Genomic DNA, 21,082 nt, shown 5'->3' on the forward strand with positions numbered 1-21,082 from the left:
GCCACAGCCAACCACCTCTTGCTGCCATAGCAACGATCCTCAGGCCTCCTGGGCTGTTGGATATTCCCTTAAGGAATTTTCCCTTTGGCACCTCACTGGGCCTCGCCATCCACTGCCCCAGTGCGGGCGGCATTCTCCAGTCTTGCCATTAACAATCCCAGGCTGAGAAAGACAGTTTTGATACTCAGTTCTGACTAAGAAAAGTCAATGCTAACAACTTCCCAGAGTTCGGTGAGAAGAACTAATCTCAGGGAGAATTTTCATGGAGGTAGGGAGAGGGCACATACACATTTACAAGTTCTGTATTCAAGAAAAGGTTCATCTGAGGAAACAGACATAATGTTAACCAAGGCAAAAAAAAGTATTTGAAATTGCACAGTAACTGGCATTTCAGAGATTTGGACTTTCCTTATTTTAAAACAGAGAGAGTATTGTTTACACTGCCTTGGAGGTTGTTCAAAGATGTGTATTTTTAATAAGATTGAATCACATTTTCATTCCAGCCAAAGTAATTCTATTCCATGAATATAACTTCCATGTACTGCATATTTTCAATACAATTAGCTGCCAATGCCCAGCCCAATACCTGACACATAGTTAGCCTTCAATAAGTATCTGTTGAATGGAAAAAAAAAAAAAAATCAGTGAACTGTTGATTCTTGCAGGGAGATTTCTTGTATTGTTGTTAAAATGGGTTATCTATTAAGGAGCTTCAAACCCAAACCTCCCCAATTAATCCAAGTTTAAAACTACCCTTCTCAAAATCCAAGGGGTAGATTTTCAAAACTGGGGACCCAGTTTTGTCACCCCTCAGTGGAGCCTGAGACTCCCAGCCCTCTCACCCTCCTTGACCCAGTAAAGATTAATACCCCGAACTCCCCATGTGTCCTCCCCAGTGCTGCTGGGAGGAGACCAAGCCTAGCCTGGGGACCACACAGGCTTCATATGAAACAATGCATTCTTCCAAACCAAGTGGATAATTACACAGAGACACCTAACTTCCTAGCCCATTCTAATAACTGACTACTCCTATTTTCCCCCTAAGCACGTCCTTTCCTTGGCATGTCTCTCTCGGATGGCAAGTCACAGGGCCATCCCACACAGATTTCTCTGAAACTTGTAATGGCTTTCACAGTTTCTAGCTGAGCTGGTTTCCTCACTGCTGAAGACTTTGCGGTCTTTCAGTTCTGGAATCACATTTACCCAAATCTGAAACTCATACCCTATCAAGGTTAATGATTTCATTGGAAATAGCCCAAATGTTTAACAACAGATGAAAGATTAAAAAAAAAAAAGCAAACACACACACAGACCCATATATGGTTTGTTACACAACTATTTCAAAAAGCATTTTTAAAAAAAAAAAAAAAAAAAAGCATTTTTAAAAGAGTTTTAAATAGATGAAATAACCTATAATACAATCCTGGAGAAAAGGAATATAAAAATAGCATTTGTAGTTAAAAGTCTAAATGCTTATTTAAAAGTCTAGAAGGATGCATTCTATCTAAACTATATCTGAAAGTACACTGGTTTCAAGATACAAATACTGATACATATTTATTTATACATATTTAACAGTATTCTTCTGATAAATTTGGAAAATATTGCTTTCCATATTTCCATTTTGGAAGCCCATTACACATATTAGCAAATTAAAGTTTCCCAGAAGACCTTTAGGGAAGAAAACAGTTTAATTTTGTCTAAACCCAGACTTTCCCAAAATTATTTGACTATATAAGTTGTTTTTACAGAAAACGCTAACTTGTGTCTTATTCAGAAAGCACCTTGGGAAATGCTAAAATGTAAATCATGTTAACAGTGATTATCTCCAGGTGGCCTAGATAATGATTATTTTTCTTTACATATATTCCTATTGCTTTCAAACATTCTGTGATAAGCACGTCATTTAATAATCAGAATAAAATAAAATAAAGTAAAATACAAAAAAAAAAAAGTTTAGTCCCACTTTACGTTACTCCTACTATTAGTTATTATATTGGCTTTGCCACCCCTGGCAGTTCTGGGGAGGGAGGGGAGGGAGAGGAGGGGGAGGAGGTAGGAAAGCGGAATGCAAAGTAGTCGTCAAATCAATGCGTCCCACTCTCAGAACTGCCACTGCGTAGCCATGTGACCCTGGACAGGACGCTCAGCTTCCTCTTCTGCACAACCTGGATAACAACTACATCAGCTTTATAGAATGGTTGTTGACTGTTAAATGCAGTAGCAGGTGTCATGCATTTAACACAGAACCTGGTGAACAGTCAGTGTTCCATAAATGCTTATTGCTTGTATGACCAGAGTCACTCAAGCCATCATCCACTGTTCCTAAACAACTGTGATGCTGATCCTTGTAATTAGTAGAAATTTGAATGAATTTACAAATATTCATTCAGCCTTTGAAGCAATTAAGACTCCATATGATTTTACGTACTATCTTGTAAAACACATTATTTAGAAGTAAATTTACCAGGAACACGTTATTGCTCAAGAAACTTCCCAGGTGCAGAGTCTGGGCGTGGGTATAATTTATTCTGCCTGAAATTTTTCATTAAACTTACTAAGGAAAAGTGGATCTTAATTATGTTAAGAAATTTTGAATTAGTCTTTCCTCTTTGACATTAAAACTCACCTCCAAGAATATAGAAAATATTCCTATATTACATAAAAAAGCAAATCCAGAAAAACAAGTAAATAAGGCTAATATAACTGTATTTTCTCTACTACAGGCTTTCAGTCAAGGGTGTGTTGGGTTAATTTTCAGACTATGCCATCATGCTGCCATGCTGTACCTCAAGAGGTACAATTTTACACTAGCTGGACAAATGTGCCCACCCACCTCCTCTGTACTAAAGGATACAGTCACAGCATCCCTAAGGGTGAAGGAGTCAGCAATTGGAGATTCCTCTTCTCTTATCAATAACTAAACTTAGTTTCTAGATTGCCACTTCATTCTACAGCATTTGTGGTAAAGTATAATGGCTCAATTTCTTGTTTATAGGAGGTGAAAGATCTTATTTTAATCTATGTGTAAAAAAAAAGTTCTCTTCAATATATGACAGCCTATGATTAGAATGGTGTCTCATGTCCCAACTCCCTCTTTTAAATAATGATGTTCTTGTGTATGATATTACAATTGAAAATTTTCAGTCACTGCATATCAGTCCTAACAAAATCAAAGAAATGCAGTTAGAGTTACTCTAATCTTACATCAGAGAAAAGTGAAATATTAAAAGGTAAGGCAATTCCCACAATAGTGAAGCGAGGAAACAGAATTACAATCACCTTGGTAGCATATTCCAAATCTCAGAGGGGGCATTTTTCTCCTTTAAAAGGGAATGTGATTTTCATTAAGATTAGTACCCATTTTGTATTCAACGTTCCAAGAACAACTTCGCTGCATCTGGCATGGGGACCTTCACAGTGGACTCAGGAAGAAAACCAACCCCACCACCTACTTCCTGGGAGAGGAAAATAAGAACAGGGCCCACCTCCTCACTCCGTGTTTTCCAATTAGTATAATAATGATGCCAGCATTACAAAAGGTTGTTTCCCAACAAAGTAGATAATATTTAAAATTTAAAAAAAAAAGAAGAAAAGAAATGCCTGGCATGCGCTGGTGTTACTTCCATACTTTCATTCTGTGCTATCATCTTCTTCCACCAGGGAGGAAACTGAGGGCCAGTGAAAGGAAAGAAAGTGCCTAAGCCAGTGAGTGGCAGAGCAGAGATTCAGTTTTCCATTCCAGGTCTTCTGCTTCCAACTCCCTTCTACAACAGCTGCCTGTCAAGTGCTTATTCTGACTTCTGACTGGACCACTTTTATTTGAAACCAAAACCAAATGCTGTTAAATGCCAGAGAGCCAAAATAAATGTTAAATGTACTGGTTCGCTGCATCAGACACAGTAAGGTAGGCTGCTGAGTTAAATGGAGAGTAACAGACTTGCTTAAAATGCTTTTCGGAATGCTCTATCACCTGCCCATGCATTAAATGATCACTTTTTAGAGGGTTTTTTTGGATGAATTCTGGCTTAGAATTTCATCCTATTTTGGAACAGTGTAAAATGCCAACTTGTTGCCAAAAGCATTCTTAGAAAAAAAAAATGGATAAACTTGTTTTCCACTATGATATTCGCAGTTTTGGACCCATTTTGGAGTGTAACTCTCAAAAACACTGGGAGAAGGGGTACTCATACTGATTTTTCTTTCCTAGGTGCCTATTTGATGATGTAATTTCTTTCATTCATGATACCTCTAAATTCTCAGCCTCTTTGTTCATGAGCTAGAAGAATACACCCTCTATTTTTTTTTTTTTTTTAATTTATTTATTTATTTTTGACTGTGTTGGGTCTTCGTTTCTGTGCGAGGGCTTTCTTCATTTCTGTGCGAGGGCTTTCTTCATTTCTGTGCGAGGGCTTTCTCTAGTTGTGGCAAGCGGGGGCCACTCTTCATCGCGGTGCGCGGGCCTCTCACTATCGCGGCCTCTCTTGTTGCGGAGCACAGGCTCCAGACGCGCAGGCTCAGTAATTGTGGCTCACGGGCCCAGTTGCTCCGCGGCATGTGGGATCTTCCCAGACCAGGGCTCGAACCTGTGTCCCCTGCATTGGCAGGCAGACTCTCAACCACTGCGCCACCAGGGAAGCCCCACCCTCTATTTTTTTATCTTACTCTTCAGCTATTACTGTTCACGTCAAAAGGCTAATTTCTTCTACCAATAGAAGAACTGAATCAAAATAGCAAAGCTCTTGACAATTTAGATTTCAGTGTGTTGACACAAATGAGGAGAATTCTTATGCACTAATTAATCATATAATTAATGACTAATTGCTTTACTCCCAAAACCTGTAACTTATTCTGTAAATCAAATGTTACTCAGCTATCATTATTCAAATAGGACTATTTAGGCTGCAAATAATAATACAGCACTTATGTCCTGTTATTCAAGTCTACCCATGAAGGCCAAAGTTTTTCTTTGCTGGAAGTTTGAGATGGAAGTGTCATTACTCAGAATTTTCACTTGAACTACTAACAAAACACATATTTCTTTCATAAATACTACTGCAGGGATTAATGCTAAAAGAGAACCTCAAACCAAGAATAGAGTTGTATAGCAGAATACTGAGAGATTTACAACAGCACTTTTAAGGGTGTAGCCATTTCATGGGGTCTTAGGAATAATTCATTGACTGATGGCTGCAAAAATGAATGTTAACTATACTGTTAACCTGTAACTTACATAATATTGTACATCAACTATATTTCAATTAAAAATATCATTGGAGGATTTCAAGTAAAAAGATGAATGCTAACTACTCAGTTTTTGTGTAACTAAGCTTATATCACTCTAGCAGACAAATAATTTGCTGGTCTACATTCCCAACACTGACCTCTTGTTCAGGGTCACACAAATAATTCTATTTGAATTATGGGTATTATTTATACCCATCCATCCAATAACTGATCATTATGTGTCAAGGTATGTTCATGCATTAAACCCAGCAGTACACCCAAGAACAATATTTAAGAATATGGTTTCACAAAGGAAACCATCTACAAAACAAAAAGACAACCTACTGAATGGGAGAAAATATTTGCCAATGATATGACCAATAAGAGGTTAATATCCCACATGTATAAACAGTTCATACAAATCAACATCAAAAAAAAAAAAAACCCAAACAACACAATTTAAAAAATGGGCAGGAGACTTGAATAGACATTTTTCCAAAAAAGACATACAGATGGTCAACAGGCACATGAAAAGATGCTCAACATCATTAATCATCAGAGAAATGCAAATCAAAGCTGCAATGAGGTATCACCTCACACCTGCCAGAATGGCTATCATCAAAAAGACCACGAATAACAAACATCTGTGAGGATGTGGAGAAAAGGGAACCCTTTACACTGTTGGTGGGAATATAAATTGATGCAGCCACTGTGTAAAATAGTATGAAGTGTCCTTAAAACACTAAAAATAGAACTACCATATGATCCAGCAGTTCCACTCCTGGGTATGTAACAGAAGAAAATGAAAACATTAATTTGAAAAGATATATGCACCCCAATGTTCATAGCAGCATTATTTACAATTGCTAAGATATGGAAGCAACCCAAGTGTCCATCAACAGATGAATGGATAAAGATGTGGTGTATATTTATATGTATATATATACATACACACACACACACAATGGAATACTACTCAGCCATAAAAAAAATGAAATTTTGCTATTTGCAACAACATGGATGGACTTAGAAGCTATTATGCTTAGTAAAATAAGTCATACGGAGAAAGACAAATACTGTATGATATCACTTATGTGGAATCTAAAAAATAAAACTAGTGAATATAACAAAAAAGACACAGACTCACAGATACAGAGAACAAACTAGTAGTTACCAGTGCGGAGAAGGAAGAGGGGGAGAGACAAGATAGGGGTAGGGGATTGAGAGGTACAAACTACTAAGCATAAAATAAATAAGGATATGTTGTACAGCACAGGGAATATAGCCAATATTTTATAGTAACTATAAACGGAATATAACCTTTAAAAATTGTGAATCACTAAGTTGTACACCTGAAACTTATATGATATAGTAAATCAACTATACCTCAATTTTTAAAAAAGGTTAAAAAAAGGGAAAAAAATAGGAAAACCAAGAGGAAAGAGAAATGGATAAAGTGCTATATGTTTTATGTCACATATAAGAATAATAGCATCCGCAAGGAACGATTGTCCATTATTTTTAGTAAGATTGAAATAATGTCGCAGTACATGATCAGTTAATAATTTATCTTCAGTCATTTAGTGATCATCAAGCATGTGCTAAGAACCACATGGAATTAAGAAGTGTGTGTGTGTGTGTGTGTGTGTTGCGGGGAGAGAGAGAGAGAGAGAGAGAGATGAGGTTAACTCCAAGTTATTCAGCCAGAAGTGAATCTTTATGCCCATGAAAAGACAGGTACAAAATTGTTCATAGCAGCTTTGTTCCTAAGAGCTAAAAACTGTAAAAGGCCCGAATGTCTATAAATATTACGATAATAATATATACTTATATAATAGAATATTACATAGCAGTGAAAAAGAATGAACTACTGGTAACTTAAAAAAAATGGATGAATCTCACAGGCATAATGTTGAACAAAGGAAACTAGACATAAAAGAATGATTTGATTCCATTGATATTAAGTTTAAGAATAAGCAAAACTAATCTATTGTGATGGAGGTCAGAACAGTGATTACCTTTGGGAAGTATTGCTGAAGAGAGAGCAAGAGGGAGGACTCTAAGCTGCTAGAAGTATTCTATATTTTGATCTGATTGGTTATTACATGTTTACATATGTATTAATACAAATTCATTGAGCTGTTTGATTTCTGCACTTTACGGTATCCAATTTTTTTAGTCCTATAAAATTTAAAAAAAGAATATGATCTCCACTTTTTAGGGTTTCACAATCTAGTTAATTTAATCAAACATATCGGGAATGAGTATTAGTACAATAGATTGTACGCTGCTTAAAGGATGCTAAAATGATCACTTAATAACAGCAAAGGGGGAGGAGAGGGAGAAATAAATCCAAGTATCCATCAATAAGGGACTGGTTATATAAATTATGTTCACCCCTACAAAGACATAATACACAGCTATGAGGGAAAAATAGAGCCCATTATGTAACAAAATGGAATAAAAACCAAGTTATATTATTAAGGGAAAAACAAGGTACAAAGTACCACCAACTGTGTATAAAAGAGTAAGAAACAATATGCATACACACACCCATTTGCTCCTGACTGTAAGGAGATGCTCTGTCCAGTGGAGTAGCCACCAGCCACATGAGGCTTTTCAGCACTGGAGATGTGGCTGATGTGACTAAGAAAATAAAATTTAAATTTTACGTAATTTATTTAAATTTCAAACCTGACAGTGGAAAATATTTTTGCTGGTAAAGACAACTTCATTGTTTTGTAGAATTAGAAGCATGTTAACCACTGCATCGTATAATATATCATTTACATTGGATTTTTAAATCTAGCTCCTAGAAAATTTAAAGTTACATTTGTGGCTCACATTATATTTCCATTAGACAGCACTGGTACAGAGTATCTTATAAGGATTTGTAAGGACCGTAACACTGATCGCCTCTGGGGAGAAAACCTGGTGAATAGGAAACAAGGGGTATAGGGGGGAGATCGCTCACTATTTTGTCATTTTTCTCTTTTGAATTCTGTGCCATTTGAATATATTGCCTATTAGAAAAATAATGAATTAAATGAGGTGACCTATAAAGAGAATAATTGGCATTGGCATAACTATCAATTCACTTTGGATGGAATCTCTCCCCTCAAAAAACATACATGGTACTTTTGAAGAGGTTATATACAGTTTGCGGCACAAAATACTTTCTAATAACCTAAGATCACAGAAGTGCTTCACAAACTAATGTACCAGAGTTACCAACTGAACATAAGAGATAGAGACCTCAAACCTCAAACTGCTAGTTTAGTGCCAGCACAGTCCAGCAATTTAGCACCACTGCCTCTTCTTTTGCGATCAGAGACTGTTCTGCTTTTCATTTTTCCATCATTGAATACATTTTGCCTATTTTCCTGTTCTTTTCTTCACCTACATCCCCAAATAATAAAATTGTAATTATCTCTACATTTCCATTTAGCTCAGCATGCATCTACTTGGCTAACCAAAGAAGGAAAAATGCCAGGAAAATTCTCCCCTTCACACCCATGAAATTTAATTTTTTTCCATAAAACAATAGTGTAAAAACATAAGCAGATCACAAAGGGCTCAAGGAAAGGGAGTAATGAGTATTATATACACAACTGAGATACACTTAATGTATTTAAATATAAAATTTAAAAATCTAAATTGCATACAAGGTATTACCATTTCTCCCAAATTTTCCCATTTTATTTTAAAAATAAACAGTTTGAACATTTTTTCTGCATTGACATAGCCAATTTTAGAACTTTAAATGCATATGGCAATGAAAACTGTCTCCTTAGCAGTGTTCATTTTAAGCTGGTTGGTTCTCTAGGATTCAAGGAAGAAAAAAGCCTCCATTCTCAACTCCTAAAGGCTCCCCTCCTTTTCTCACATGCTCTCCTTCCACTTCCACAAGAATGTCTGACACAGGGCTGCACTGGTGAGTATCATTCTGAGGACATGCTCCCAGGGCCACAGAGATAATGTGTGCAACGCTCAGGCCCTGAGACAGGCCCTCACCAGTCACACAAATCACGTGCCGGAAGGAACAATGATCACCATAAACAGAGTCTTTGACTAGGTTTGATTTGGGAGCATGGCATTCTAAATAACCTTTAACTAATAAAACAAAATGGCTAAGTGCCAGAATTTTTTTAAATTGTTTCTTAAAAAAAAAAAAAAAAATTGTTTCTTGACCGGAAATCTTATGATATCCCCTGTGAAGAACGGTAAGTGGTAAAGATGTCGACAATGAAATTAAACAGCTACCACTGTACTACTCCCTGCCTCCTACACTGTGTGGGCCTTCAGCCATAGCCCATCACTTCTGAGTGCTCCAAGGCTGCTCCTTTAAAACCAATGGTACTTGGGATATTTTTGTGTTCAAACCATTACAATTATCTGTGGAGTTCCAGAAACTTGGTCTCTACCTTGCCTAGGTTTTACAGTGATACAAGGAAACTGGGAATGCCCCAAATCCATGATACTCAAATATCCAATACTGCCAACTTCAACTTTTGATGTGCTTAATACCTGGAAGAATACGAAAATGATAGCAAATATTCATTCAACACCTTCAGATAACTTTTAGAATTGCCACTAAATCGAGCTTGCATAATCTTAGTGTCCTAATTATGAGTTAACTTAGTAACTATGAGTCACACAAAAATAAAAGTCCCAAAGTGTTGCACACCAAATATATATATATATATATATATATATATACACACACATACGAAATGCTGAATTTTATTAAGAAACTCTAAAAATGCCTGTAAGTGTGTACATTCTGGGCTATACCGCTTATAAGCACTAAATTAGTTGGAAACACGTTCCTAGGCTTCACAAAGTTACCACCACAAACTTCAGGACTACATTTTCTTAGCATCGTATAAGAGTGAATTTCCTATGTATTTCTACATACATACAGAATCACAAACAGATGAACAGATGATATGAACTACTCTTAGACATTGCTCCTTTCAGACCAGACTGTATTTCAAAAATAATACATGGTAAACTAGAGTAAATTACAGGTTGGAATAGGTTCTAGATACAAAATTTGTCCTATTTAAATGTAAGGGAAAAAATCAGTATTATTTCCCCTTTCAGACCACTAGTGTTAAATATTTTTTATTCAAACGAAGTCACACCTAACTTTCCTAGGTGGGGGGAAGTTCATAGGTAATAAACTAACACAGCCAAACTTATCCTCTTTTAGAGAAAGAGAAAACTGAAGAAATAAGACTGGTAGCCTAGGATCACAACCCAAAGTGTAAAAATTAGTTTCTTTCCGCATGCCAACATTCTTTGCCACTTTCAGCTTTGCTCTCCTGAAGCAGAGCAAAAACAATTTTTGCTTTAAATTGAAGCATCTAATTGCTCTCTGGGAATGGGCACCTTATGTAGAAACAAAAGATAGGAAGAAACCACTCTCATAACTTGGTAGGACACTTTGCTCAGTAGTTTTGCAGCCAATGACTAACCGAATCATGAACACCTGAGAATAATGAGAGCTGCCTCAGACCACGAAACACAGATGCTGTCCTGTAAGACAGGGACCCTGTCTCTTTCCTAATTCTCCTAGAGCAGGGATACCTGACTATCAGGCATAAAAAGAGGAGACAAACAAAGGGTTGCTCCTCTCTCTGCCACTTCTACTTTGTGTATAACATGCATCCACTTTAGCACAAAGAAGAAAATCAATTCAATGGCTCTTATAATTATCTTGACTACTGTGGACTCAACTGGTCTAGAAACTATAGCATATCCATCAGACATGGGAATGGCAAGGTGGCAGCCATTTTCGGATTTAGCAACTCAATTTCCTGTCTTTCCAGCACAACTGAACTGATACATGACTGTAGCAGCTGTTAAAACTGGCTATTCCCCTTGGGGTTATCTAATACTTCTTCACTTCCGTTTTTCCAGGGACAATAGCATGTGTGAATGTGCATGTAATAGCAGGTGTGCAGGTTAGAGAGACGAAAGTCCTCAAGGACTGGTGATAAATGGCCCACCTAGATTTGAGCATCTTAACTCTATTTCCTTACAAATATATATTGGTGTAAGAACAGAAACTGCAATGGTAGGCTCCAAAGTGAAATGGTGTATTTAATTTTTAAAAATACAACAACATGCACACAAAGTAGTTTTAATCTCTCAAATTAATTACAATGAAAAACAATGCACTTTTTCCAAAGATATTATTGTTTAAAAAACATATTCTGATTCCTTTGGCATTCAACCCTATTTAAAATCAAGCTACAGCCCACACAAGAAAATCAGAATCATTATTTTAAAAGCACAACCACATTTTGGACCCAAACTATTGTATCTCAGGTTCTTTTTCAACCCCACTTCAGAGGCTTGCCTCTGAACCACTTTGGTTATTTTGCAAAATCAAATCCCACCAAATATGGATGGCATTTTCACTCTTTTAATTCCATCCAAAGTAATTTTCTACAAGCCTGAGGCAATTACAAAGGAAAACCTCTGTCCTATTAACCCATACTCTCTTTTATAAAGTGATTATTTATATTATCTCTAAAGCTCTGCTTTCAATGGGGGAGGACATTCAATAGGAAGGAACAAGAGTACCTAAAGGAAATGAAAATGAGGTATTCAGAGGTCATTCTTTTTCCTGCTCACCTAGCACCTCCATCCTCACTACCTCACAACCACAAACCTGAAAGTCTTGATGGGGCTACATTTTTATTTTTTTTTCTCTAGAGAGTAGAGGTTAAGAAAACAAGTCGGGGGCTTCCCTGGTGGCGCAGTGGTTGAGAATCTGCCTGCCAATGCAGGGGACACGGGCTCGAGCCCTGGTCTGGGAAGATCCCACATGCCGCGGAGCAACTAGTCCCGTGAGCCACAACTACTGAGCCTACGCGTCTGGAGCCTGTGCTCCGCAACAAGAGAGGCCCGCGCACCGCGATGAAGAGTGGCCCCCGCTTGTCGCAACTAGAGAAAGCTCTCGCACAGAAACGAAGACTCAACACAGCCATAAATAAATAAATAAATAAATGAAATTTAAAAAAAAAACAACAACTCAGTTCTGTAGTGTACTGTGCTTCCCACCAAATTCCTGAAGGCGTGCCTCTGAACTGTAAGCCTGAGCTGAGCTATACAGCATGAAAAGACACAGATATAATCAGGATATTGCCCAGTACAGGGCGCCACACATACTGGAAACCCAAATATCTTCATTTATTCCCTATGAAACTTGGAAATTATGATCTTTGTAAAGATGTATAGCTATTTAAAATATGGTAAAAGTTACAAATAAGCTATGAGTTGAGCTTAAACTACTTCTCTTGCCATTGCATTCTTTGCTGTCGTAATGAGATGACCATCTCAATTAAGGCATTTTCTTTGTTAAACTACTCCACAATTCAACTCCGCAGGTTTTTTTAATGTACAAAGTCAATAAATAGTTTTAACCTATTTAAATTTATAAACAGCAATGTGAACTTAAAGTATATGGGGTACAAAAACAAGCTCACTCTAGCATTTTTCTAAAGACTAGTCAGTCTTTGAGAGTCTTTTCTAAGGGATTCATTCCTCAGATATGAAGTTTGTATGCAAAACCGAAGACATTTGGCCCTTTATAAATAGTCATGGGAAACTTCTTTCTCCCATATTTTTAGTTTGTTTTTACTGTAACAGATGGGAAAAAAATTTAGCAAAGTCATAAAAAAAAGGTCTCCTAATAACTGTCACCCTAATGTTAGAGCACTAAACGCTTAGGGATATGAAATATCTTTAAGAGCAACAACAAAAACACTTGCTGAAAATTATAAAGACAGTTTGCTTAACTCATAAAATAGGTATAGGCTGAAAAAAACTAGATAGGAATTCCTTCTACCTTTGGTCCAGCTTCTCCTAGGCACTTTGGTTCTAAGCACCTTAATCATATAATGACCAAATGACCAAAAATGACCTCAGTCATTTTTCATGAAAGTGTCTCCAGCGCAAGTTTAGAACTTCTCTTTAAAATATATTCTGATATCAAATAAATGTTAAAATTCTACATGGCTTGCCAACAAGCCAAGCCTAAGTCTTCACCCGTGGAAAAAAAAAAAACCACCACTAATCACCATTCTGCAAAATCTCTTACTATAAGAAATATCTTGCTTTATGCAAACAAAATATCATTTTGTTCTAATTTATATTGAAGTTCAATACTTATATGTCCCCCTCCCCGCAGTAAGTAAATTTTGAATTAAATAATCACTACTTCATTTACAAATTTCATAAGTTGGCCCATGGGATCAACAAACTTGTATATGGACAGAGGGCAAATTTTTTTTTTAACTTTTATTTATTTATTTATTTATTTATTTACGGCTGTGTTGGGTCTTCGTTTCCGTGCAAGGGCTTTTTCTAGTTGCGGCAAGCGGGGGCCACTCTTCATAGCGGTGCGCGGGCCTCTCACTATCGCGGCCTCTCTTGTTGCGGAGCACAGGCTCCAGACGCGCAGGCTCAGTAGTTGTGGCTCACGGGCCTAGTTGCTCCACGGCATGTGGGATCTTCCCAGACCAGGGCTCGAACCCGTGTCCCCTGCATTGGCAGGCAGATTCTCAACCACTGCGCCACCAGGGAAGCCCCCGAGGGCAAATATTTTTAGCTTACAGGCCATAATATCTCTGCCTGGACTACTCTAATATGAAAGCAGCCATAAACAATATGCAAATGAGTGGGTATGGCTGTGTGACCATAAAACCCTTTACAAAGACAGGTAGAGGATAAGGGGTTAATATCCAGAATATGAAGAAAATTCCTAAAACTCAACAACCAAAAAAAGCAAACCCAACTGAAACACAGGGAAAGGACTTGAATGGACATTTCTCAAAAGATGTACAAATGGCCAATAAGCCCATGATCTGATGCTCAACATCACTAATCATTAGGGAAATGCAAATCAAAACTACAATGAGATACTACCTCACACATATTAGGATGGCTGCTGTCAAAAAAATAAAATAACAAGTGTTGGCACAGATGTGGAGAAACCAGAAGCCTTGTGCACTGTTTTGGGGAATGTAAAATGGTACAGCTGCTATGGAAAACAGTATGGCAGTCCTCAAAAAAATTAAAAATAGGATGACCATATGATCCAGCAATTCTACTTCAAAAGAATTGAAAGCAGGGTCCCAAAGAGATATTTGAACACCCATGTTCCTAGCAGCATTATTCACAACAGCTAAAATACGGGAAGCAACCTGTGTCCACTGACAGATAAATGGATAAGCAAAATGTGGAATGCTATTCAGCCTCAAAGGGGAAGTAAATTCTGACATATGATACAACATGGATGAACTTTGTGGATATTATAATAAATGAAATAATCCAGTCACAAGAAGACAAAGACTGTTTGATTCCACTCATATGGGGTAACCAGAGTGGTCAAAAATCATACAGATAAAAAGTAGAACAGTGGATGCCAGGGGCTGGGGGGAGAGGAGAATGGGGAGTTAGTGTTTAATGGGTACAGAGTTTCAGTTATGCAAGATGAAAAGAGTTCTGGAGATGGATGGTGATGACAGCTGCACAACAGTGTTAATGTACTTAATACCACTGAACTATACACTTAAAAATGGTTAACATGGTAAATTTTATGTAAATTATACCACAATTAACAAAATTGGAGAAAAGAAAAAAAGACAAACAAGTGGAGGGCCCATTTCAACCTTCTGGACATAGTTTGCTCAGCCAAAGTTTGCTGACCAATGAGCTAGGATACTGCACTTTAAGTCCTAACCATATCCACAATATGCTTTTAAAGTTAATATCGAAGTACCACTTCTACACTAACAGCACCTCCCCTCCTTTTTCTTCCTGCATAGTTACAGATAGTTTTTTTAAATAAAGCTCTTAAGATCAGAAGCCAATCTCCCAGTGCCTAGAAAAACGTGTTTTATATAAAATAGGGCTCACAAGTTTTGACTAATTAATTACATAAGAGTAGTTGTCTCAATAACATAAAGCTTGGCATTTATTATTATATAAATACAACTGGCACTTCAATAATAAGGTTAGGTGATAATGTTCTTAAATTATCCTCTAACACATTCAGAGGACATTAGACTTTGAACAAAATGTCTAGCACTGTCTTAATAAACAATTTCATTTTTCTTATTTGGTCAAAAATCCTACTTTTGAAATTAAGTTATAATATATTTAATAGCTGCCTAAGAGCAAAAATAAGTACAGCTATGACATAATGTCATCTGACAAAATGGCTGTCAGTTTACTATGTTAAATCATCCCAAACACATGAAAATGTTATGACTTTAAAGAAATAATTAAGTTCCTTTTAAATGCTACGCATTGGGGTTTTTTTATATGCATTTGATTTTGTAGGAGTTTTTTTTTAATATACTATAAATATAATTTTAAGAAGAATCAAGACAATGCATCTATAAAGCCTCTTTAAATAATCCATTCAGTATAATCCATGGTAGCAAACATCCTGGGTAACAGGCCTAGTGATGAAGAGCACAGGTTTGGGTATCAGACCTTGTTTCTATTATTCTTGCATCCCTTAGTGTTGTATGGCCTTGAGTGTGTTAATTAAGCTCTCTGAGCCTCAGTTCCAAAATTATAAAATGGAGTTAACATACTTCCTCAAAAAGGAGTTAAAAAAAAAAATAATTTTTTTTAAACAGTACCGTAGAGCACCTAAATGGAATCTTTCAAAAGGCAAAATAAAGCTGAAAGTTAGTCTTGAGTTCCCTAAAAATGCTAAATAGCAGCCTCCATTCCATTTATGGCTTCATCTCCATCTCAGCTGGTGATACCGACTTAATCAATGGTTCTCAGATCTGGCTGCAAATGAGAATCACCTAGCAGCATTTTAAAATTCTCCATGCCCTTGTCCCCTCCCAGGCCAATTAAAATTAGAATAGGTAGGAGTGTGAGAGCATGGGTATTTGTTTTAAAGATACTCAGGTAATTATGTTGAAACCTCAGCTAAGGCATTCAACTTCTAAGTAGCCAGTAAATGTTAGCTAACAAGAACTCAGTTTATACAATCAGTACAACTTTAGAACCAATAATGCATCCAAATAAAAGCTTAAGAAAGCAGCTGCTAAATCACTTCTTAATTTTTACTATGCCTTCAATTAACTCCATAGTTACAATTCTGCAAAATTATAAAGAAATAGGCTTTTATACCTGAACCATGCCCGATAATTTGTTTCAGAATCAAAACACTAAGGTCCCTCAAAGCAAGGTCAACTACACTTTTGACATTTAAATTTCAAAGAGTTAAAAATATATTTCTCGGAACTTCCCTGATGGCGCAGTGGTTAAGAATCCGCCTGCCAATGCAGGGGACACGGTTTGATCCCTGGTCGGGGAAGACCCCACATGCCGCGGAGCAACTAAGCCCGTGCACCACAACTACTGAAGCCCGCACGCCCTAGATCCCATGCTCTGCAACAAGAGAAGCCACCGCAATGAGAAGCCCGTGCACCTCAATGAAGAGGAGCCCCATTTCACCACAACTAGAGAAAGCCTGCGCGAAGCAACAAAGACCCAACGCTGCCAAAAAAAAAAATTCTACCATTAAAAATATATATATGTGTGTGTGTTTTGCCAAGTAAAAACACCAGCACTAGTAGTTCTAAAGATAATGTACTCAGCTGAAATTTATCATATTGTGGTCTGGAAAAGATTAAAAGCAATTAGTGCACTGAACTAGGCAACTAACATCCTGGGTTTTCCTTCAGGTTTTGCCACTAATTTGCTCTGGGCCTTCTGTAAAAATCACTGTGTCTCTGTGCTTCAGATTCTCATTTGTAAAATAAGGAGTTGCACTAAATTTCTTTAAAATGACATGTTACAAGCATGTAAAACTTGGAAAATTACATACAGACGGATTCTTTAGAGCAGTAATATCCAAGGATAAGGTCTAAAGTAGGCCTCAGGCTATTAATGAGTCATGATTTAATTAGTTTTATAGTAAAGAATTTACTTTCCAAACCTAACATTTTATTATAACATATTGATTGGGACTGCTCCCTGCCACCTCCCAAAGCCTCATATCTAGGATAATTCTTGTTTCCCACAATTAAAACCTTTTTAATGTTCTGGGGTTTTGAGAAAAAGAACAACAGTAATGTTGAATAATGAATATTCAACAAATATTATATAATAGGCACTTGGGATATGCCAAAGGGACAAGACAGACAAGTGAAAGAAGACAAAGTAGAGAAGTAATTTTTTTTTTTATGTTTATACCTTTCAGATATTGTTAACGTCTCTGAATAATGCAAAGTAAAATGATACGGGGAGGGGGGGAGGTTATTTCAGATAAGATGTTGAAGCATTTTTCCACATGTCTCTCCTTAAATTTGGAGAGGGAAGGGCAAATTTCTAAAAAGTATTTTCCTCATATTTGAGAAATTAGATAAAGCAGTTTTGTACATTCTTTTGAAGCAAAGAATTTCGGTTTAACCTTTAAATCCTCAAAAGTAAAATCCGAAGTGTCTTACTATAGTTGTGCTTATCACTAGAAAGCTCTTTCCATTTCCTTCATGTCAGAGCCATCTGTTCTCACCTATTTTACTCACAAGTATTATATGATTTCTAAACACCCAAGTGTATTAGTGTATTTTGTGTATGTGCATATGCTGGGTTCTTTTTCTTTTTTTTTTTTCTTTTTAAATAGTACCTAATCTAATCCATTTTTAAATCCACCAGTCAAATACTATCTTATTTTGGGGTACCTGAATACATTTCAGTATTCCTGCAGCTCCATTTAGAGGTCCATGCTTTTATAATTAATATCTTCCTGCCAATGTATTTCTTTCCTCATACATCCTAATGTGATAATATATGAAAGAATATATGATAATATCTAAATGATGAAAAAACTGGGGAAAGAATAGAAACGGAAGTCAACAGAAATATGGCTATTTGCAGAGGGGAGAAGATAACTAACTGGAACAAAATGAAAGAATTAATTCATACACTACATGTTTCCTCTACGTAAGCATTATACTAAATATCTTTTATATTAGTCATGTTGCTTTGAGACTTCTCCATGTTTCCTCTAGACATCTGCCAATGTTCGCATGGTCTCTGATGAATAAACATGCTGTGACTTGCTTCTAAGGAAACGTGTGTCATGTTCCAGGGAAAAATGACTTCTCTACTCTCAAATCAGGAAAACTACAAATCTCATTCATTAGGTACAAAGCCGCTTTTTCCTTAACGTTTCTTTTCTGAAATGTTCATATTCTCTTGAGTGCATTTCTGTGCTCAGATTAACTATCAGAAAAGAAATTGAGTTGGGGGAACACTTGTAGGAAAAAGTTACACTTCACCAAAGGGTTTTCCCACTTCAGGAGCTCAAAGAGCGCCCATGTTAAGCCTTCACTGTTTACCAAGACGAAGGTTATTTTCAGGTTCTTCCCATCTCTTGCAGAACTACCTGTTCTCATTACTATTTACCCAAACGCTTAGCAAGGTGATTATTAGCATATCTGGCAGGAAGACGAGCTCCATTTAATATTAACTCACCATGTGACAGCCCCTTCCACTCCAATCTCTCCTAAACATGTGAGGATACGAAGAAAAGTAATCGTGTTGGCGGTCTGACTCTGCGCAAGGCTTTGGCGCTAGGCTTTGGCACTATCAATTGGCCACAGACAATCAGAGGCGCGCACCCGGCCGTGTCCCGGAACTGTCATGCGGGCTGACAGCTGGCACACCTTCCTGTCGCCCTCCACCCTCTCGCAGAAAGCCCCTTCCTTACATTCACCTTGACACTGCTCACCTGCTGGGCCTCAGCCCCCGGCCAAGGAAACTGTTTTCCCCTTCCCAGGAGCTCACTAACAGGTATCGTCCGCCGCTCGCCCAGAGCCCCAACAAGGGGGCCTTTGTTACCATTTTTGCTCCCGGACTCCTTACCCAATTCCTGGCATTCAGCTGCCCTTCAGCAACTCAGAGCAGCCCCGGTAGGAAAGCAATCAAAAACTACCCGAGCCCCCATCCCGGGCGGCCTCCTAGGAGGCCGGGAGGAAGCAGCCTCGTCGTCCGCGTGTCCTGCGGCGGGTCAATCTGGCCGCCGGCGGGGAGGCGACCTGCCGGCCAGGTGACCGGGTGGAGGCCCGGCTGCCCTCGCCCTCGCCCTCCCCGGTGAGCGGCGGCGTGGAGCGGCGCTCGAGGCTTACCCTGCGGGGGTCGCCGGCGGGAGCTCAGCCAGGACGTCCTGCGCGCGCTGGGCTCGGCCGTCCATCGCCCTGCGGGGCACTGCGCGGGCTCCGGCTCCGAGGCGGCGCGTCACTGCTGGAGTGGGAGAGGCCGGCGGGTCAGGGCGGGACGCACGCTTTCCCGAGGCCTGAACGGGGCTGGCCGCGCGTCAAGAGCCCGCCCGAGCCGCCCCCAGCCCCGGACCAGCCCGCCCACCTCCCGGGTGCGCTTCCACCTGCGGGCCCGGCTCCCAGCCCGCGGGCAGCGCCGCCGGCGGGTCTAGCGGCTGCCGGGAGCCGCGGCGGCTGGAGGCGGCGCTGCAGCCCCCGCCCCGTGGGGTTACTGGGTAGCCATTTGGCGCCTCTTGGGGAGGGAGCGGAGCTACCCAGGCTGGGAGGAGGAGGAGCGGGGCGAGAGGCGAGGCGCACAGGCACAGCCGCCAAGGCGGCAGCGCGATCCCGCGCTTCTCAAACAAAACGCCCTGGGAAAACTTTTCGCAAAGAGAAGTTGGGAGGGCTCCTTTCTCTTTTCCCACCCAGGGCTCCTACTTTCTTTTCAAAAGGAAACAGTGGCTCCCTGTTCTCTCCCGCGGCTTCCTCTCCCACTCTTCCCTCCCCCGGCCCGCGCGCTCGCATTCGGCTCTCAAGCCGGGACTGGGAGGAAGGGGAAAGCGGCAGCCTCTCCGCGAGCTCAGCCCAGCGCCTCCCCTACCCCGCGGGCGGGTGCCGGGCGCGATGGAGCCTCTCCCCGCGCCGGCTGACTCACCCTGCCCCATTTCCCTCCCCGGAGCCCGGGAGCTCGCAGCTGTCTCCGCCGGACTTCCACCTAGAAGTGGCGACGGGGCTCGGCGGCATCGGAGCGAGACAGGCAGCGAGCCGGAGAGAGAAACGGGGCGGGGGTGGGCGAGCACCGAGTGGTAATTTCCTTCCCCCGGGGCTTCGGGGCTTTGGGGTCCAGCTGGGGAAGCCGAACGGAAAGGAGGCTCCTGCGCAGCGTGTTCCCATTCCCACCGCTAGGGCGTCGCTTCGGGAAGCCCGGCGCGCCCCAGCCGTACAGGTGGGGAGGAAGGGAGGGTACCTGCCCTGCGAGGAGCGGAGGGGAGGACCCGGGCGCCGCGGAAGTGCCGGGAGAAACCGGCGGAACGGGGCCTGCAGCTTGCCCTCCCTGCAGTCTGACCTTCCCCGTCCAGGGTGCTTCCTCCTCCCCCAACCTGACCTCTAAGGTTGCTATTCTGTTAAAAGCATGCCTGTGACACTGTGATCTTTCTAATTGGTGGCAGGTTTAAGGTTGCCCTGTCTAAAGACGTATATGTCTTTCTTTCTTTCTTTCTTTCTTTTAAGCCTGTAACAGCTGTGACCGGACAATATTATGTCTGATGACAATCTGTAAACTAGGAATCGAATGATAGGTTTTATACACCTCTTGAAAGTTTCACGGGAAGAAAGGAATCCCTTAGACACAACCGTGCACTTGTTTATACGTTTTAGTTCCCACGTGCATGCTCTTTACGTGATTCTTTACATCTGACAAACTAGTATATTTGCATACCTTTATGTTATTATATGTGCCAACTGTTGTAAGGTGCAAGCCATTTTTGATGGGTCTAAAAGCTTGCGTTCAGAAAAAATAACGTGAAATTAATTAAGAAATTAACTTTACG

At 39.6% G+C, this 21,082-nt stretch overlaps 1 protein-coding gene across 1 annotated transcript in view; it reads right to left on the minus strand.

Annotated features, from left to right (window-relative positions):
* COBLL1 (cordon-bleu WH2 repeat protein like 1) overlaps positions 1-20,433 on the minus strand; it is a 150,770-nt gene extending 130,337 nt beyond the window's left edge. The window contains exons 1-2 of the mRNA XM_036857207.1: positions 20,188-20,433; positions 19,404-19,518 (exon numbers count right to left, since the gene is read on the minus strand). Of these exons, the coding sequence (XP_036713102.1) occupies positions 19,404-19,518; positions 20,188-20,197 (125 nt within the window). The 5' untranslated portion in view covers positions 20,198-20,433. The remainder of the gene's footprint in view (positions 1-19,403; positions 19,519-20,187) is intronic.
* Between the last annotated feature and the right edge of the window lie 649 nt (positions 20,434-21,082).

Source organism: Balaenoptera musculus, chromosome 7 (assembly GCF_009873245.2).
Source record: "Balaenoptera musculus isolate JJ_BM4_2016_0621 chromosome 7, mBalMus1.pri.v3, whole genome shotgun sequence".
In the NCBI taxonomy this organism is placed as follows: Eukaryota; Metazoa; Chordata; class Mammalia; order Artiodactyla; family Balaenopteridae; genus Balaenoptera; species Balaenoptera musculus.